General features: G+C 32.5%; 3 protein-coding genes across 5 annotated transcripts in view; 1 reads left to right on the top strand and 2 right to left on the bottom strand.

Moving 5' to 3' along the window:
- Positions 1–792: 792 nt before the first annotated feature.
- LOC124420892 lies at positions 793–1,635 on the bottom strand. The gene is made up of 2 exons (XM_046955307.1): positions 978–1,635; positions 793–818 (listed from the first exon to the last, which is right to left on the bottom strand). Exon 1 carries the CDS (start codon positions 1,617–1,619, stop codon positions 1,056–1,058), a length of 564 nt encoding a protein of 187 aa, XP_046811263.1. The 5' UTR covers positions 1,620–1,635; the 3' UTR covers positions 793–818; positions 978–1,055.
- Positions 1,636–3,881: 2,246 nt separating this feature from the next.
- LOC111675211 (angiogenic factor with G patch and FHA domains 1) overlaps positions 3,882–18,724 on the top strand; it is a 23,528-nt gene continuing 8,685 nt past the window's right edge. For 2 of the 3 annotated variants that reach the window (XM_046953891.1, XM_023435940.2), the window contains exons 1-2: positions 3,883–4,182; positions 4,253–4,397. In XM_046953891.1, the coding sequence (XP_046809847.1) occupies positions 3,985–4,182; positions 4,253–4,397 (343 nt within the window). In that variant the 5' untranslated portion in view covers positions 3,883–3,984. Of the gene's footprint in view, positions 4,183–4,252; positions 4,398–18,724 lie in introns of all 3 variants that reach the window. The other variant, XM_046953892.1, reaches the window with a different exon arrangement.
- Positions 8,389–12,886, bottom strand: LOC111675221 (hexokinase type 2). The gene is made up of 2 exons (XM_023435951.2): positions 11,782–12,886; positions 8,389–9,027 (listed from the first exon to the last, which is right to left on the bottom strand). Exons 1-2 carry the CDS (start codon positions 12,632–12,634, stop codon positions 8,516–8,518), a joined length of 1,365 nt encoding a protein of 454 aa, XP_023291719.2. The 5' UTR covers positions 12,635–12,886; the 3' UTR covers positions 8,389–8,515.

Raw genomic sequence — 18,724 nt, forward strand, 5'->3', positions numbered from 1 at the left:
TACGCTGTCTACCTGTTCACAGAAAAGTTTCCAGGAGTCTCGTTTGGCTTTACGAACAACTTTTTTATATTCACCAAGTTTACTACGATACTCATCCCAGTATACTGCGGTCTTTTTACGCCGTGCCCGGTTAAATAGTTTGCGAAGAGTCTTACCAAGGTTCCGGATCTCCCCGGTTACCCAGGGTTTCTCCTGGGCAGATCTCCGCTCTCGCAGAGGGCAGCTGTCCTCGAACGATTCAACCAAGGCACTTGTGAGCATTTCTACTTTGGCGTCTATGTCCTCCTTTTTTCGACATTGAACAGTGTCCTGACATAAACGGTTCTTTAGTAAGGAACCGAACATTGTCCAATTAGTTTTAGACTTATTCCGAAAATTTATCGGCTTTGGTGGCGGCCGTAGTATTTTGAATCTTATGTACCGATGGTCAGAAAAGGAGTGCTCGTCGGAAACCCTCCAATCCTGAATTTCGTTTATAAGCTCTTCTGAACATATAGTTATATCTAATACTTCTTCTCTGATTCTATTGACGAAGGTAGCTTTATTACCTAAGTTCGATGTTATCAAGTCTTTAGTATTAAGGAAATCCATGAGGGCTTGTCCTCTGCGATTGGTGTTTGTACTACCCCAAGCTACATGGTGGGAGTTGGCATCACAACCTATTACAATTTTCTTATTTTTCCTTTGTGCCTCTTCGACCAGTTTCATCAGCTCCGACGTTGGTGGTAGTGTCGGAGAATCGAAAGGCAGGTAAACAGATGCAAGGTATATGTTGCCACGACCTTGCTTCAGCACCGTTGCATCCGATGTAGATAATCCTGTTGAGAGAAGAAAACATAAGTTCTTGTGGCATAAGATACATGTTCTCGGGCGAGACCCTGTATCAGCGTAGAAAAGTTGGAAATTTATGTGATTTAATCCAGAAACCTTGTTGCGAATCGTCCAAGGCTCCTGGATTAAAGCTATATGTATCTTACCTGTGTTAATTTTAGCCATCAGAGCGTTTGTGGCCGTCTCGCTCCGATGGAGGTTTATTTGGATAACTTCAATCATTGTCATCCACTTAAACTGTCTTCCAGCGAGTTAGTGATCACCTCCTCGCCCGTTGGATTTGGCTCCTCCGGGTAACCTGAAATGGCTATTGATGGCACTGCGGTGTCCCTATCAGGCATAGGAAGAGCAGTCTTTTTAATCGACACTTTCCCAATTTTGGAGAGCTCTGCTGTTCTGTCTTCTGGCGAGTGAGTGATTTCCTCCTCGCCTTTAGGATTTGACTCCTCCACATTGCCAGTACTTGCTAATGATGCTTTGGTTACTGTCTTAGGTGTTTTAGTGTCCTTATCGGGAGCGGTTTTAACAGCCCTTTCAATCGGCGCCTCTCCGATTTTGGAAATGGCAGCTGTACCTTCTTTTGGCGAGTTAGTGGTAACTTCCTCGCTTTTAGGATTTGACTTCTCAACGTTATCAGTAGTTGCTACTGATGCTGTGTTCTTAGGTTTTTTAGTGTTCTTTTCGAGGCTTGTTGTAACAGCCCTTCCAATCGGCACCTTCCCAATTTTGAATATGACAGCTTTAGAGGCGAAGTAAGCCCTACCTTTATTCTTGGCAAGACTAGCCATAGATTTCTGGTCGATACCTATTACAAATAAAGTTCCCTCAGGTTCTTCTTTCCTGTAAAAGACTCCCATTTTTCCACGGCCAGCTCAGCATTTTGACCACCAAGAATTTCCAGTATACGTTCACTTGTCAGTTTACTGCCCCATCCTTTTATGTATACAGTGGACTTTAAGAGCACCGGAAGCTCGCTCTTCTTTACCAGTCCCAGCTTAGCGCCGTCCCAGGGAGGAGGGATACTTTCCACCAAGTTCTTTAGGGTGCTAACACATTGGTGAGATGCCAATCTCATCAACATCGCGCCCATGCTGAACTCGCAGCTCACGCTCTCTATTGGTTGTCTGCCCTTTGAAGCGATTGCGTGGTCCACTATCTTATTGTTCACCAGATCTTCTACCTTACTCTGTTGGTCTATTGGAATTTTGCCTGTCGGGTTACCGGCATCGTAAACTGCATAGCAGAGATCGTCCCGGTGTCTTCTTCTGGCAACTTTGGCGTAAGATGGCGGCTCTTTTCCTTTTCCACTGTCTAGCCTCTCTTTCCTCTCTTTTCGGGCCTTCTTTTGAGATACTCGTGCCTTCGAGATTGATTTCGCCGACGTGGTCGCCTTCGGAATATCTATCTTGGCGTTGTCACCCTTACTCGCAGGATTCTGACTTGAGGTTCCTTTGAGTGAAGTATGGCTTGGCTTCGACTGTATATAAGAAGACGGGGAGCTCTTTTTCTTCTTCGGTTTATTCTCATTTGTCAACTCCTCGGGAGACCTGATCCTCTTTGCCTCAGATCTTGTAAGAGAGTCCAATTTTTCTTTTGGAGTGTCGTTGGATTGACTAACTATGATTTCCTGAAGCATCTTTTTCAACTTCCTCCTCTGTGCTCCAGATAGTCTTTTCTTAGTAATAGGTAGTTTAGCTATGCTATCACTCACCTGTTTCACCATTTGCTCTACTTCATCCTTTTTGGGATTTGCTATAATGGTGTTGTTATTATCATCTGAGGATTCAGAGTCGGAACTCTCACCTATATTGAAAGGCTGAGGTAGCTTAGAGCTCTCTCCGAGTACATCATTCTCTTTCACTCCTATGTTTTTGCCAGTGGCATGCTGTACACTTGACGCATTGTCCGCCACGGAGGCCAAGGTACCCACCTCCGTAGTAGTATTTTGCTCACGATTGCAGGATGACGACGACACGTGACTCGCGAGTAGATCAACACTTGCCGCCGGTACTGGGTTATTTAGGCCCTGCACCGTAACTTTTATCTTTTTATTTTTCTTTTCCATGTTGTTTTTTTTCCAGTTTTTTGGTCCGCGGGGAATATAATATTCCCAAGTGGTGGACAATCTGCCTTCCCTCAGCTTGAGTCAAACTAAAACTGGGGGAGGACAGATGGTCCATCACCACCCCCTATCCGCCACCCGGGGACGCGCTCGGTAGGAAAAACGGGAAAACTCCCCCGAGACAACAAATCTTTAGTAAAGTGATACTAAAATGGGTTATCAGACAAATAATTTCTATAAAAAACAGCAGGTAATAATATTAAGAGCGTTAGGAGTTTTGTAAAGATAGTTACTAGAGAACTGCAATGGGTAAATGAAGAATATAAAATAAAAATCTAAAGTATTCCAAAAAAAGTTTTCCTGTGTGGACTTCCACTTATACATAATACCAAATAATATAGAAATCTATTCTTACGCAACGTCCAATAATTACCGTTATACCCGTTTTCTGAAATGCACCGTATAAAGGGGTAAGTTCAATTATAGATTGATTCTTATAAATTTGGTGAAGAGTATTCACGTTGAGAATACAGTTACTTTGTGTAAACATAATTTAAATTTCAATTTTTAACAATATATTTTTTTAATACCGTTAGTATTTATATATATTTTTAAGAATTGAAAAACATTTTGTTTCCACTCGTATTTGTTATATGGTGTTAAAACCTTCAGACTATGGAAATTATTGCACACAAACTACAAGTTTTATTATATATATGTGTTTATTTTTTTTATTTTTTTTACTTTTGTTATATTATGTAGAAAATGAAATCAAGGCTCAAATTAGCTCTTAATAATAAGCAACATTTGTAATTATATTAAATTAAAATGTGCTTGTATTAATTATACCACCACTGTATATATTTATAGAAAGCAGAAACTCTTTTGAGGAGAGTAGCCAGATTGTTAAAACTGTTTAGACTAAAAAAGAAAATGGGCAATAACATGAAACAAGGCTTGGTAACTCTGAACTATTTGACAACTATTTTTTTTGTTTTGTTGTCGAAGTAAATGAAGTTTTTGCTGCAAATTATCTAAAAGTACGACGATTTTTCTATTAAAAAATAACTTGTAGTTAAAAGTCCGAAACAATGTCTAGTAGTGAGACTGAAAATACTGATAGAGATGAAAATAAACCATCCAAGTCAATAAAACTTAATATTAAAAACATTCAAGAAGTCAAAGAAATGCGGACTGAAAATCTTCATGAATACATAGACGAGCTTCATGCCCTGGTAAAAAAACAAGACAAAAAGCTAAAAAAGTACAAAAATAAAATCAATAAATTGGTGAGATGAATTAGTGGCTTTTACTTAGATACAACTTATTTATTTATATTAATTTTTTTTTTGCATTTAGATTAAAGAAATCGACAAATTAAAGGGATCTCGAAAAGATGAAAATTTATCATCCGATTCACAAAGTACTGCTGTTTCTGTAAATAAATCGAAAAGTTTACCGGTAGACATAAATAAGGATAATGAGTCGAAAGAAGATGAAAGCGGTAAGTTAATTGAATTTCTAAATAATATTCAAACAAATTTCTAACGTACTAATAGTTTATAAATTTGTATCCACTATTTATTCAACTTTCATTGTATCTGCAAAGAGTTCAAAAATATGAAAGAATCTTTGACGTACTTTATGTTTCACAATATTAAAAACTTTGATTCATTAGAAAATTATTTACTTTATAAAATTCATTGATTTGTAAAGTCAATCCAGTGTCAATTTTAGGCAAAATATTCATCTTAGGATAGTACTGTTCGTAAAATATACATAGTTGTTACTGAATTGCAGTGGAAAAGTATATTTATTATTATTAGAATTATACAATGGATGCATGGCTTCTGTTCCAAACACAGAAGCGAATATACGTTTTATAAGCACTCTGTTTCATTAACATTCAAAAATTCAAAAATATCTTACATACGTAAAAAATTGTACATATTTATTTTACAATAATTTACTCTTACTCTTTATCAATCATTTTAAGAAATGAGTTAGGAGCGGTTTGTTACAATTTGAACATTCGCATTTTGATTCCGAAACTCTTTTCACAATATTTTATATGATCTCTGAGACAGCATTACGTCACTATTTGGCGTATAGACAATTTTGATAAAAAATTAAAAACAAATTAATTATTATTGTTTTATTCACTTCGTTGTAGAAAAGTAAGAGAGTATATAATTTAGACTGTATCGTATCTAATATACCCACCATCTAAGCATGTCTTGTAAATATAAAGTTAATATGAACATTGGAATAAGATTATTATTTACCCAGCATTAAAAGAGTGCAAAAAAAGTAGTATATGCATGGGTTTAACTGATAATGAACTGGTTCATATTTAGGGGAAACATGCATGATTTTAAAATTAGCGTGTCATTGGCGAGCATGGCTTCATTTTTGGAATAATAGCATGTCATTAATATGAGTGCTTATAACCATTGAACAGTCGATAATTCTCATGCAAATTTTCATTGGTGCACTATATATTTTTTTTAAATGCATTAAAATCCATTAAGCATTGAGCCAACTTGTCATTTTCTTCTCTTAAAATGGACTTAATATTACTAATTTTAACAAATATTAAATACTAAAATCTAATAGAATTAAAGGTATTTTTAATATTTATTATATGAAATGCACGATTCTTTTGAATCATAAGAGAATACCAAATTATAGTGAATTTTACAATTCCTATAACAGAATTTGACATAAGTGAATTGGGTGCAATTTTTCATGACTTCACTTATGACAAATTTATAAGAATTTTGTTATGTATTTAAAATGTATTAACAAGAATACGTACAAAAGAAATCATAAACATATCCCTTCTTCTTGAACAACTTCAACATTTATTTGCTGGGTAGGTATTTGTTTCTTAATGAAAATTGTTCGTCCAAATTTTAAAGATTGATCCTTTTTAATCAAAACAATTTGTTGAGTATTTTTCTCATAACTTAATTTAACGGTTGGATTCATTGATAATAAATTGCTTTTGATAGAGTGATTATATATAGAGATAACGTCTAATATGGACTGATCCTCTTTAATTTTGTGAAAATTTTCGATTTATCTAGAACACATGTTTACCGAATTTTATTGCAATTACTTACATTAAAGCCAATAAAGATCGGTAAAATGTATTTTTATACCCTAAACTATTAAAGTAGTGAAAGTATTATGCGTTTTTGCTTATATTTGTAGCACGCAAAAATATTGATTCTAAAGTTTAGAATCTAAACCGACCAATCAGCTCAGAATCATTTTCTTAAATTTGACACACACTCTTCTTTTGACATAAAGACGAAAGCTATTGGAAATGGTTTAATCTGTCCATTATTTTGCCTAGCTATATTTGATGACGGCTATAAAAAAATTACTCAGTTTTATGGATAAAGACACTTAGGTTAGGTTAACGGTGTATGTCCACTCGGAGGCTATAAGATTCATTGTGATTCCCTTCAAGAAGTTAAGATCAAAAACAGAGAAGTCAAGATACTACCACAACAAAAGAATGAAAATACAGATAAATAAATAATCAACTGCATATAATAAAGAAAAACCATGTTCCCATATAAAGCCCTAATTTACTAATTTCCTTGATAAAACCTAGTAGACTGCGAGGGTTAAATAATGCAAATTCCCCCAGTTCGCCATGGTCTATTCCCTAGCCATTTAGGCCTGAGGTTCTGTATCCTAGAACATTGCCAAATAATATGCTCGATCGTCTCTACTTCCTCCTCATCTTCGCATAATCTACAATAGTCCGCTACACTACTGTGCCACTTACTGACAAAGGTTCTAACTGAGCAGTGTCCTGTTAGAATCCCTATCAGAGCCTTTAGACTGCGTCTGTCCAGTCCTACAAGTATTTTGGTAGCACGCATATGAAGTTTTGGCCACAGGGTCTTTGATATTTTGCAATCCAATCTACTATACCAGGAGTGGTTAATGATATCGCGTATTCTTGCGAATATCAACCTATCATAGTGACAAATGGGTGGTTTTACCATCCTTTCCCTATAATCAAGATTCGAACCTAATCTAGCTAGTTCGTCCGCAACTTCACTACCATGCACATTACAGTGCCCTGGCAGCCAACACAATCTAATGACAAACAGTCTCATAATGTCCCTAAGGGCATTTCTACAATCTCCATTTAGGTGCGAGTACAATCACAATCCAATGCTTTAAGATTAATTGTCATAACCGACCCCGGATCGTTATGATTGCGTATCAGTTCCGTCGCTTTTCAGATCGCTAGCGATATAGACATCTTGGACCCGTCAGTGAAAACTGCACACATACCAAACTGTCTATCGGATACAAGCCAATCATTCCTAGTTGGAAATTCTATCAAAGGATATCATAATCCGTAGTTCCCAGAAGGGAACCTTTGAGCTTTATTGAGCAACTTCCTGTCACTGTCCTTTTTCAATATCTCCCACCAGACAATGCAACCATAAGTTAGAATATGCCTGACAACCGATGTGTAAATCCAATTTACCATATCTGGATGCAGACACCAATTCTTTCCTATGGAATTCTTGCATGTGTAGTAGGCATTTAGACCCTTTTTCATTCTTTCCTGAATACTTAGCTTCTCTAGATTAATACTTAGCTTCTCTAGATTAATATAATTCAACGCCATCTAACTTTGGCAATCTGAAATTGTCGAAATTATACCTATACTATCCAACTGACCAGGAAGTCCTGAACTCCGAGCTCTATAAGCGAATCTCTAATAGCCTCAATCCTTATATTATTGAAGGCTCCCTCAATGTCCAGAATATAATACCTATTCATCAAGCCGTGCTCAATAACTTACCACTTTATACAGTGCACTCTCAACAGATTTACCCTTAAGGTAGGCATGTTGAGCGCCACTAATGAGGCGAGTATCAATATTGTTCCTTAGATGTAGATCTATCAGTCTCTCAAGTGTCTTCAAAAGAAAAGTAGACAGGTCTAAAATACTTTTTCTTTCAGTGGCTTGCCTTACCGGCCTTGGGTATGAAAATAACCCTAACATCCTCACGTAAGTTTTAGGAATAGTTTAAGTAAACAACCTCTTAATCGTTTTACTCAACGAGTGTTTGGTGTATGTGCTTCAGTTTATCTTTAAGCATTGTGTACATATCCAATACTTACATATTTATTACAATTCAAAAGTTGCCCAAAACACACTTCATATATAGACTGGTGATGGGAAGCATCATACCTATTTATCTTTGATCTAAAATAAATATGGAAAACATATTCCAAAGCGTCAATTAATAATTTAATAGACTTCTTTGGATAAAAAGTGTAATGTCAAACTTCTACACTGAATACAGCGGTAAAGAGATATAATCGGTCACAATCTTTAAACGCAATGAGGGTTTTTGTTTTCCATGACAATGGCCCGAATATTTCTTTACGCCAGCCTTGTAATAAATAAGCGATATGGATATACATACCTAAGTTAAATTTAAGGTTTCATAAAGTTTAGAAATTTTATATTTATTAACAAGATTTTCTTAAAATATATAAGTAAATTAATAAGTTTTTGATTTTTAATTTAATTACAAAAATTAATATTATTTCTCTACTAATTGCATTAATAACAACTTATGAATTTTGACTAGCTACCGCAGCTACCAGAGCTGCTCCCCTTCCCGAACCATCCTCAGAAAGCATTAAATCAAATTGTATTTTTGCATCAATTAATTTCTTAATGGCAGATCTCATGTAGGCATCAAATTTTGGATGAAATCTGTACACAGAACCATCAATACCCACTACCACTTTGGGTTCCTTGATTCTATTTATTAAGCCACTTATGCCCACTGCAACTAAATTGGCTGCACGTTGTGACACACATTCGCATATATAACGCAATTTTTGACAATCCTCTACAGAGGGTCTTTCAATGCCAAACAGTTGCTTAATTATATGACGAGTCTTCTTACATTCTGGAAACGTGTCAGCTTCAATGTCCGATATCATACTAGTTTCAAAACATTCGGTTTCATTGGTTAATTTTTGTATAAATTCCAGTTTATTTTGTGACAATACAAATATTAAATTCTGTCTAATGGCATCAATTAATATTAAACGCACTAAGTCGCCCAAATACATGCCTGAAATGATGAAAACATAAATAATATGAAATACATTTTATTTTTTTGTAGAGGAAATTTTAATGAAAAATATATTTTATTTAAGCTACACTTGCAAATTGTCATAAGAATTAAATAATTACACATAACTTTATTAGTTTATATATCATAAATATTTATTAGTATGCATTTTATATAAAACCTTTTTAGAATAGAAAATAAAATATAAAATAGTGAAATATTACTTGATTTTCAACCGATTTAAATGAAACTTAAAAAAATATATTATATAAATACCGATATTTATAATGACATAAAAAATATAAATATAATAATATTTTTATAATTATATAAAATATCTGTAATATATGAACGAAATGTTCATATTTCGAGAAAACTGTGAAAACCGATACCGTAGATGCAATTGGTTTTAAATAGTTTTACAAACCTTAATTTCGTTGGTCTGCGTTATTGTTCAGTTCTAAGGTGAAATTTCGGACATTAAAAAATTTTGAATATATGTATACAGTGTGAGACAAAAATGTATAAATGATGGTCAAATTTTTAAACTTTCGGTCTAAAAAAACGATATTTCAAGAAGTTTTATGTTTATTAAAACTGTATTTATTGAATATATTTTTATACAAAAATAAATAATAAATCCACTTAATTCAACTTCAGAAAAATATAATAAAAAATATAATAAAATCTTTCAGAGGTCTGTTGTGTTTATTTATGGGGTTTCGTAATTGTAAACCTTATTTTAACATAAATTCTCAATCGTAGTTAACCTTGGCGACACTACACGTTTTATAAAAAATATTGTGTTTTTAGACTTATTTTTGGGGTCATTGTCAAGTTGATTCATAGTAATTTCAACGTTTTTTTTAAATATCCGGACGGGATGGCTTTATAATATGAGTAAACATTTCGGCATTCATTTTACCATTGTTTTTATAAATTTTTTTATACATTTCATTTTGGAAATTTACATCTCCAAATTTCATAACGGGCATTATCTCGCGGTTTTTAATGGTACATTCAGTTTTCATAAACATGCTTTGCTCAGTCGGGAAAGATACATTTTTGGCTCATCTGTCCATATAACATTTACCATATCGTATAACGTCCAGTTCTTAAACACTTTTAGAGAGCTTTTAGCTTTCTACATAGCCTTTTCTCCATAATGATTGGGATCAAAATGTTGAAAATACTGTGATGCAACTGCATACTAACCCCAAATATAAGTTTAAAACTCTCGATTTCATCCAAAATTTGTTAAAATTTCATTGCTTCATTAGCTCCTACAGTCGCCAGAGTTAATTAATAATTTATGGTAAAATCGGAATTATACTTTGAACACTCATCTAAAAATACAACAGACCTCTGGGAGAGCTGCCATCAAGTATGAACGTTCATAACACAAGAAGAGTGTTTCAAACTTATCAATATTATTCATTTCAGAGTTGAAAAAGAAGATACAAAATACTAAAATTTTTGCACTAGAAAATGTTAGTTTATAAAAAAATGTTCCTTTAGTACCACGCGCCAAATATACACATATTTGAGTTAAATTTAATTTTTTTATTTTTCTAAAGTATAATTAAGTGGATTTTTATTTATTTTAGTTTAAAAATATTTTCAATAAATAAAAACAAAAAACTTTTTTGTTTTTAAAACACTTTAAAAAATGCGGCTTTAAACGCACTTTTAAACGATGCTCCATATTAGATATTTTGTTTTAAAACAAAAGAAAAATTAAAAAAAAAATAGTTCCAAAATATTTTTTTAATATGATCCACCTTACGAACGGTCATTGTTAGACTTGTAATATTTTTGGAGTCTTTATAAAACAAAGCACGGTAAATTTCAAAGGGGTGACAAAACACGGAGTGAGTCCGTCTAATATATACATTATGCATTACATAATAAACTATCAATAAAATTAAACTAATCTTGTTGGAAATAATATTTTAAAAATTGTTATCCAATTTGATATATAAAAGTCACATTACTGAATAAAGGTTTTAGTTTAGTGTTTCAAATACAAATAATAATGTAATATTATGTTATGATATAGTTCATAGCTAACAAAAAAAATATTTTTTATGATATTCAATGATAAAGGACATTTTCCACTTTATGGTAATTCATGCAATTTTAATGAAATGTCAAAAACGAGAAACCGAATACCTATCGTTTTGTCGTTTCGACACGACTAACTTATGTTTAACTGGCCAATAATACTCATTTATATCTGAAATAAGTTTAAGTAAGAATTTAGTTAATTTAAGTATCATTTAAAATATATTCGTAGGTTTAATATATTTTTAAGCTCTTATTGCCTTTTAAGAACGTATGCTTTCAGATCTTCAGTCTAGTGTTCTTAAGGAAACACATATTTCTAACCGGAGACCGAAAAAAATCGTTCCGTTTGGTTTTTGAAAAATTTAAACACCATTTTTTATTTATAATCTATCACAATCGAAATTGTTCGTGAATCACTGCAATCATTAAAAACAACAAAAAGTAGTAAAATTTATACCAAGGCATATTCACAAAAAATCATTTTAAACCTGCAATTCTGAGTGGTTTATTTTTAAAACAATAATAAATCAAAATTCAATCACTTTGCTTATATAGCCGAGTTGTTTTCAGTCTTTGTTTCTAACTAACGGATCGTCATAAAATATTTAAAAGTATATATTAAAAAACATTTGAAAAATTTATGTTTCTACAGACTTTTATAGTTAAATAAAAATAAGAAATTCTTACCGGAAATCATTTTTTCATATAGCTGAGTACCAGCATTTAGAGATTTTTTATCAATTATTTTATCGTAATCTGTACGAATAAAATCCAAAAGACCACTATCACCAAAAGCACCCCACTCGGTGTTTATTAAAACATTATTATTTGTTTCTTTATATTCTTGTTCTAACAGATCAACAGCCTCGACGCGTTCCACATAGCAGGCATTGCAACCAGTTCCAACTATCACACCAATACGACATTCAGGATTACGATGGGCACAAGACATAAGAGTGCCCGTAGTATCATTAAGAATTGCCATTACATGAATCTCACAATCCCCTCTGCGAGCAATAGCTTCCTTTAGTAAGCGACCAACATCTTCTTGCTCTACGCCCGAGCATTTAAATCCTTTAGTCCAACGCACCAAAAGCGCCTTTGTTAGACCCAGTTGAACACACGGAAAAGAGAATGTGAAACCTAATGGTAAATGTTCATTACCTACTTTATGCTCTTTCACAAATGTAGATAAACACTGTGCAATATGATCGAATAGTTGTTCGCCTGGACCCAGCATTATATCCTTGGGAATGGCATAAATCATTGATTCAACAGCAGCCTCATGATGTCCTTTAAGGGTGACTAGCAAAACGCGAAAATTTGTGCCACCCAAATCTAATGCTAAATATTTACCCACTTCATCACCAGTGGGCAAATTCTGAACGTATGTCACATAACACTTAGTATCCGCTTGATTGTGTTCGGCCTGCGACAAGCCCTTCCGTATTTCATTGCAGAAACGTTTAAAAACTTCCTGTAATTGAGAATCACTAAGAACAAGTGGTTTAAGGAACTCCTTTAAACGTTCGTCGTGCATTGTGGTTGATATATGTATGGTTTTATGTAGTTTTATGTTTAATTTGAAATTTGACTCTCGAAACGCCCACCCCTTTTTCTATCTTTATTATTAATTTAATTTGCAATGGATTATGAGAAATACTTGTTTTATATTATTGCTAATATTTCACTTAATTGATTTTTAGTATTTTTATTTTTTCCGTTGGGACGCTTCGTTGCGAAAGATCGCTGCCAGAGCACTGTTACTGGTGGCAGTGAAAACTAAATTGGTAAGAGTAGAAATTATTTTCGCAAAGTAATTCGCTGTCATTTAAAAATATGCCTTGACAAAGTAGATTTTGATAAGAGTTTATTTTCTAATTGTATTGTATTTTCTTACACTTTTTGTGTTTATATTTTATAACTTTGCTTTGTTTTTATGAGCGTTATTAGTGTTATTTTATTTTAAACGCAAGCTATTTTTTTCATCGTAAATACTTACTCTCTTTTCTCCCTTTAAATGTGATAGAAAACATTTTTGATAAGACAATAGAATCTGGCTATAACACACATCAGTTAGATTTGCCAAACCATCGATCGTAATAATGGCAAATATTTCTTGTCATTAAAAAAAACATAAATAAATATCGAGCGATAAAAAGAGACGTTAATTTAAATTTTCATTATACATAAAGCTTATCGTTTTTCCCTTTAAAGCTTATCAAATTTTTATACCATTCTTTGTAAAAACGCTAGTGATTTCGTTTTGTAACAACTTAAAGTAATAATTTATTTTATAGTCTCTTCTATAGAACATTTTTGTATTAAACATATTTATTGTTTTAAAAAACAGTTTTAATTTATTTTTAAGTTTTTTTAGAATTTAATTTATTTTTGTATTTTCCTTTATTATGACATTTTATATCTGCATCAAAGTAAAAAACAACAACAACAAAAAAAATACATCATTTGTAGTACAAGCCGTATTTTCCATCGAATGGTGTTTTTGCATACATGTCACATTAGAGTGTTCCAAATAAACGAAGTTGCGAATTTTGCCACTGATTGTGAAACTATATCATACAAAAAATTAGGCATTTACAAGTGGAAAATATCGATTTTATTCAGATTTTGCTCAAATTTGGCCAATTAGTAGTACATTTTGAACTTTATTGTAAAGGAATCCTAATGTGCCCAGAGTAAACATTTTTTAAAGATATAAAACACAAAAATCGCTTTAAAAGTTTTAGCAAATTCCCCAGGCCATTAACGTGTCTAAAGCACATTAATTCGAAATGTGACAAAAAAAAATACATTTTTAAATATATCCTAAAAAACCATTTTGTTACCTTAATTTATCTATATTTACTTGGATATTAGTTTTTGACTTTATCAGATAACGCAAACTTGTTCTCAGCTATGGTCAACGGCAGTTTCGCTGCAGTTTTTTTGAAACTTTGTTAAAGAAATTTCAATATTTTAAGGAGATCCCATGGGGATTTATAAACCATAAATAAGGCTACTAATCGGTAAAAAATTAAATCAATATTTCCTACCGATTAGCTGTACTTGCGATTTGAACTCGGAAAATTTTAGGAAAATCGCATTTTTTTAATATTTTAGAGAATATATATTAGTTCTTTACTGTGGTACATTTTAAATAAAGTATATTGCGAGTAAGTAGTACGAAGTTCAAAAGTAAAATTTTTCAATATTTGTGAATTCTCAGTGTAATATATTTTTTGTGGGCGAAATTTACCAAAAAAAAAAAAAAAATACTGGAATTTATCGTATGAAGTCCGATATTTAAAATGGAGTAAAAGAAAGCTTAATTAACCCTTTGAGGCACTTGGGAACAATTTAATACCAAAGTTTAGAAATTCGAAAAAAACACTATATATTTGAATAATGCTTTATATTATTAGAAGAATAACATATATAAAACAAGAAATAAATATTGACTATGGAGTTCACATGATGTGAACATTTTTAAAAGAAAAATTTTGTTTTTTTAAAACTGATAATTTATTTAATCCTGTTTTACGGTCGATTTTCAAACAAATATGTCCAAACAAACAAACTTTATGTGGTCAAAACGGTTAATTCATAAGCTTTTATACCTAGTATATAATTTTTTATATTATTTCAGTTATTTCTCTAATTTTGTTTCTGAGATTTTTTGAACTTCGGGATTAAATTTTTCCCATGTATTTAAAAAGGTTAATTTTACTTTTATAGCTGTTATTTTAAACACAAGACTTCATAAGTACTAAGAATTAAAGTCGTATTTATTAAACATTGCCAACAAATTTCGACATGGCATACTGAGAATTCACAAATTTTGCTAAATTTGACCTTTGAATTCCACATTTTTTTGTAGTAAATGTTTTATTTCGAATAAAATATTATGAGAATTGAAAAATCAACAAATACAAATATTACTAATATAAAAATACAATCAATATACAAAGTATAATACATAACATAACAATTTAATTAAACACTTTCCCTTGTTATGTGATGTTGGAGATTTCTAAACCGATTTGATAACAAAGCATCTTTAATATTGTAGGTTGTAAGGGTTTTGTCATCAAATCCGCTAATTGATCTTGAGTAGAAATTTGTTGAATTTCAAGTTCTCTTTCACTGACTTTTTCACGAACAAAGAGGTGCTTCAAACTAATATGTTTTGTTCGTCTATGATATTGTGGATTTTGGGCCAATCGTCCAGCAGCAGAATTATCAAGTAAAGGAATGTCATTCAAACCAATTAAATCTGCATATAAGCGCCTTATCCAAATAACTTCTTTTGTTGCTTCTGATGCTGCTACTATTTCGGCTTCTGTTGTGGATGTAGCAACCATAGTTTGCCTTTGGCTTAACCATGAAATAACTCCTCCAGCAAATTTCACAATAACACCTGTCGTGGACCTTCCTGTTTTTAAACATCCACCAAAGTCTGCATCACTGTAGCATTTAAGTTCTTAGTCTGACTTGTTTTTATAAGAAATTCCGTACTTTACTTTTCCAGATATGTAGCGAAGAACTCTTTTGACACGGATAATATCATCATTTGAAGGATTTTCTAACGTTCTAGACAGGAACCCAACACTATAGGCTAAATCAGGTCTTGTTCCCAACATTAAATACATGATGGCTCCTACGGCTTGTCTATATGGAAATTGAGAACCCTTCATGTTTTCTTTCCCTGGTTCGAAACTTTCACCTTTTAACATTGGCGAGGAAACCGATCTGCTTTCTGAAAATCTGAATCTTTCTAAGACCTTCTTTGCGTACGCCTCTTGGTTAATAAAAATGCAATTATCATCTCTTTTTATTTCCAATCCTAGAAAATAGCTTGCATCTTTGGTAGTTATTTTAAATTCTCTTCTTAATTATGTTAAAAACACTTCCAACTCTTTGGGATCTGTAGCATCTACATATAGGGCAAGTATTAACTTCTTACCATTTTTATCTCTCATATATAAGCATGGATCCGCTTCACTAGCCTTAAAACCAAGCTCCAATAAATACTTCCCAAATCTACGGTTCCAGCATCGTGGGGCTTGCTTCAATCCATATAAACTTCTTTTAAGTTTGCATACCTTCTTAGTACCATCATCAAAACCTTCGGGCTGTTTCATATAAATAATTTCCACAAGATGACCATAAAGAAACGCTGTTGAAACATCAAATTGAGATATTTGCATGTTTTGACTAGCAGCTACACTTAGAATAGCTCTAATTGTTCCCAATTTGGCTACAGGGCTAAATGTTTCATTGTAATCCACACCTTTACGCTGTTTAAAGCCTTTTATTACCAATCTTGCTTTATATTTGTCTATACTTCCATCAGGATTAGTTTTCACTTTAAATACCCACATTGATGGTAGAGCTTTGGAATCTTTTGGGAGATCAGCCATTTCCCACGTTTGGTTTTCCTTTAACGAATTCATTTCGGAATTCATGGCTTTCATCCATTCTTTCTTTTCTGCGCTATTAATTGCATCGCCAAATGTAACCGGAGTTTCAATTTGACTTACGAAATCTTGGGACGCCATAACGTAATCATCAAATCTTGAATTATGTAATAAGGTGCGATCTCTAAGTCGTTTGCTCATAGGTTCCTCATCATCATTAGTAAATGATTTACCTCGAAATCGTGGAAATCACTTACATCTGAGTCTGAATAACCATCTTCTATACACTCTTCATAAAGATAGTTTTCTTCAGTATCTGAATTATCTTCCTGGTGACTAGGTTGGGATTTGCTTACAGCATATTGACTGTCCTGAGAATTGCTTGGCTTGCTTAGATCCACTTCCTCAATTGGCTTTTCGTAATTTTTAAATTTTAATATAATTTCATCACTCCTGTCTTCCGAAATATTCTCACTAGCATCTTGAAAATCATCACAATTTGTTAGTTCTTCACTAAACTTATCATCTCTTGATAATAATATACTGTGATTTTCTGTTACATAAATTCTTCTGTGTCATATCCAATTAAGTAACCCTTGGTTGCTTTTGGATCCATTTTCTTTTTCTTTTGACTAGGAACATGGGCATAGCATTCACTTCCAATTATTCTTAAATGATTTATTCTAGGTTTTCTTCTAAACCATAGCTCATGTGGGCTCTTACCTTCAACAGAAGTCTTTCGAGTTCGATTTAGTATGTATATGGCTGTGCGAACTAATTCAGCCCAATTGGCTTCAGGAAATTTAACGCTCTTATTTGAATACTTAAACGTTCGAGCCATTTCAATCACTGTTCTATTTTCTCGTTCACTTGCACCGTTTTGTTGTGGTGTATAAGGAGCTGTCAACCTCTGTGTCACTCCATATTCTTTTAAAATTTTACGTATTTCATAATTATCAAACGCACCTCCATTATCGCTCAAAAATTCTTTAATTGGATTTTCTTGGTTCTTTGCAAGAGCTAAAACTTCTTTCAGTGCATCTTTAACTTCAGATTTTTCTTCTAGTAAGTAGCCAAAACAGTATTTAGTATATGAATCTTTAAATATTACTAAATATTTCTTTTTACTAAATGATACTGGAAATGGACCACATACATCGGAGTACATTAACTCGCCTGGACTACTAGCCTTCTCTCTAGTTCCAAATGGTTGCCGATGAGACTTTCCATAAATGCAGGATTCGCATAACTTGTTGTCTAACTTAACATTAATACCAAGTTCTGTCTTGAATATATATTTTATATTATCTGGTCTTAAATACTCTTGTGCAACAGTAAAGAATTTTTGCGTATTCTCTAAAATTTTACAAAAAAGCGATTTTTCCGAAATCCGCAGAGTTCAAATCGTAGGTAAAGCTAAACTGTAAGAATTATTGATCTAATTTTTTCACCGTTTTATTCAGAGCCGTTGCGGCCTCTATCAGCCTAATTTTTTGCAGGACATAGATTTACAAGCCATAGAACAATTCCAGAGGGGGGCGTTCTGTCGGATAAAATTTGTTTCCTTCATACAAGATTGGAGCACTCTAATGTCACATATGACATATATATGTATGCTACTTGCATCCCATTAAGTAATCACAAAGCTCTTAAAGGCAATGGTATAAGCTTTCTTTTGAGCAAAAAAAAAAATACAACAAAAAAATACAAAAAATGTAATTGGCGCATTTCCTAAAATGTATGAATTTTTTAATTTTTATTTTTTCAAACATTATCTAGAAGCCTTGACTTAAAATATTTTAAAAGTAATTTTTATTTTAAAAATTTTTTTAACAAATTAAATTAAAATTTTCTTAGGAAAATTTTGTGTTTATGATTTTTAGAATAAAATCGATGAAATCTGCGCGTAATTGGCGGGATTTTATGAAGAAAAGATATTTAGGTATCTTTGCTAGTGTTTTCTTGTTTAAGATTTAATTTTTCAGCATTTCAATTTATATTTTTTTAATTACACAAAGTACGCTAATAAAGGATTATTATCTACTAAATATGGAAACAGATTAGTAGATAATAGACTTTGTTGGCAATTTGTTCATGAATATTGCAGAAAAAAGTAAAAATTCCAAAAAATTTCGTCATGTACAAATTAATACATTCTATAAACATTTAATATTTTGAATGAAAATGGTTTGGGAAAAAGGTCATGTTAG

Source organism: Lucilia cuprina, chromosome 6 (assembly GCF_022045245.1).
Source record: "Lucilia cuprina isolate Lc7/37 chromosome 6, ASM2204524v1, whole genome shotgun sequence".
In the NCBI taxonomy this organism is placed as follows: domain Eukaryota; kingdom Metazoa; phylum Arthropoda; class Insecta; order Diptera; family Calliphoridae; genus Lucilia; species Lucilia cuprina.

Bases quoted from the DNA above. Each gene is read 5' to 3' on its own strand.
- LOC124420892 (XM_046955307.1), bottom strand. From the start codon at position 1,619: ATGGCTAGTCTTGCCAAGAATAAAGGTAGGGCTTACTTCGCCTCTAAA.
- LOC111675221 (XM_023435951.2), bottom strand. From the start codon at position 12,634: ATGCACGACGAACGTTTAAAGGAGTTCCTTAAACCACTTGTTCTTAGT. The intron at 9,028-11,781 runs GTAAGAATTTCT...TCATCATTTCAG, and splicing joins ATATGAAAAAATGATTTCCG to GCATGTATTTGGGCGACTTA.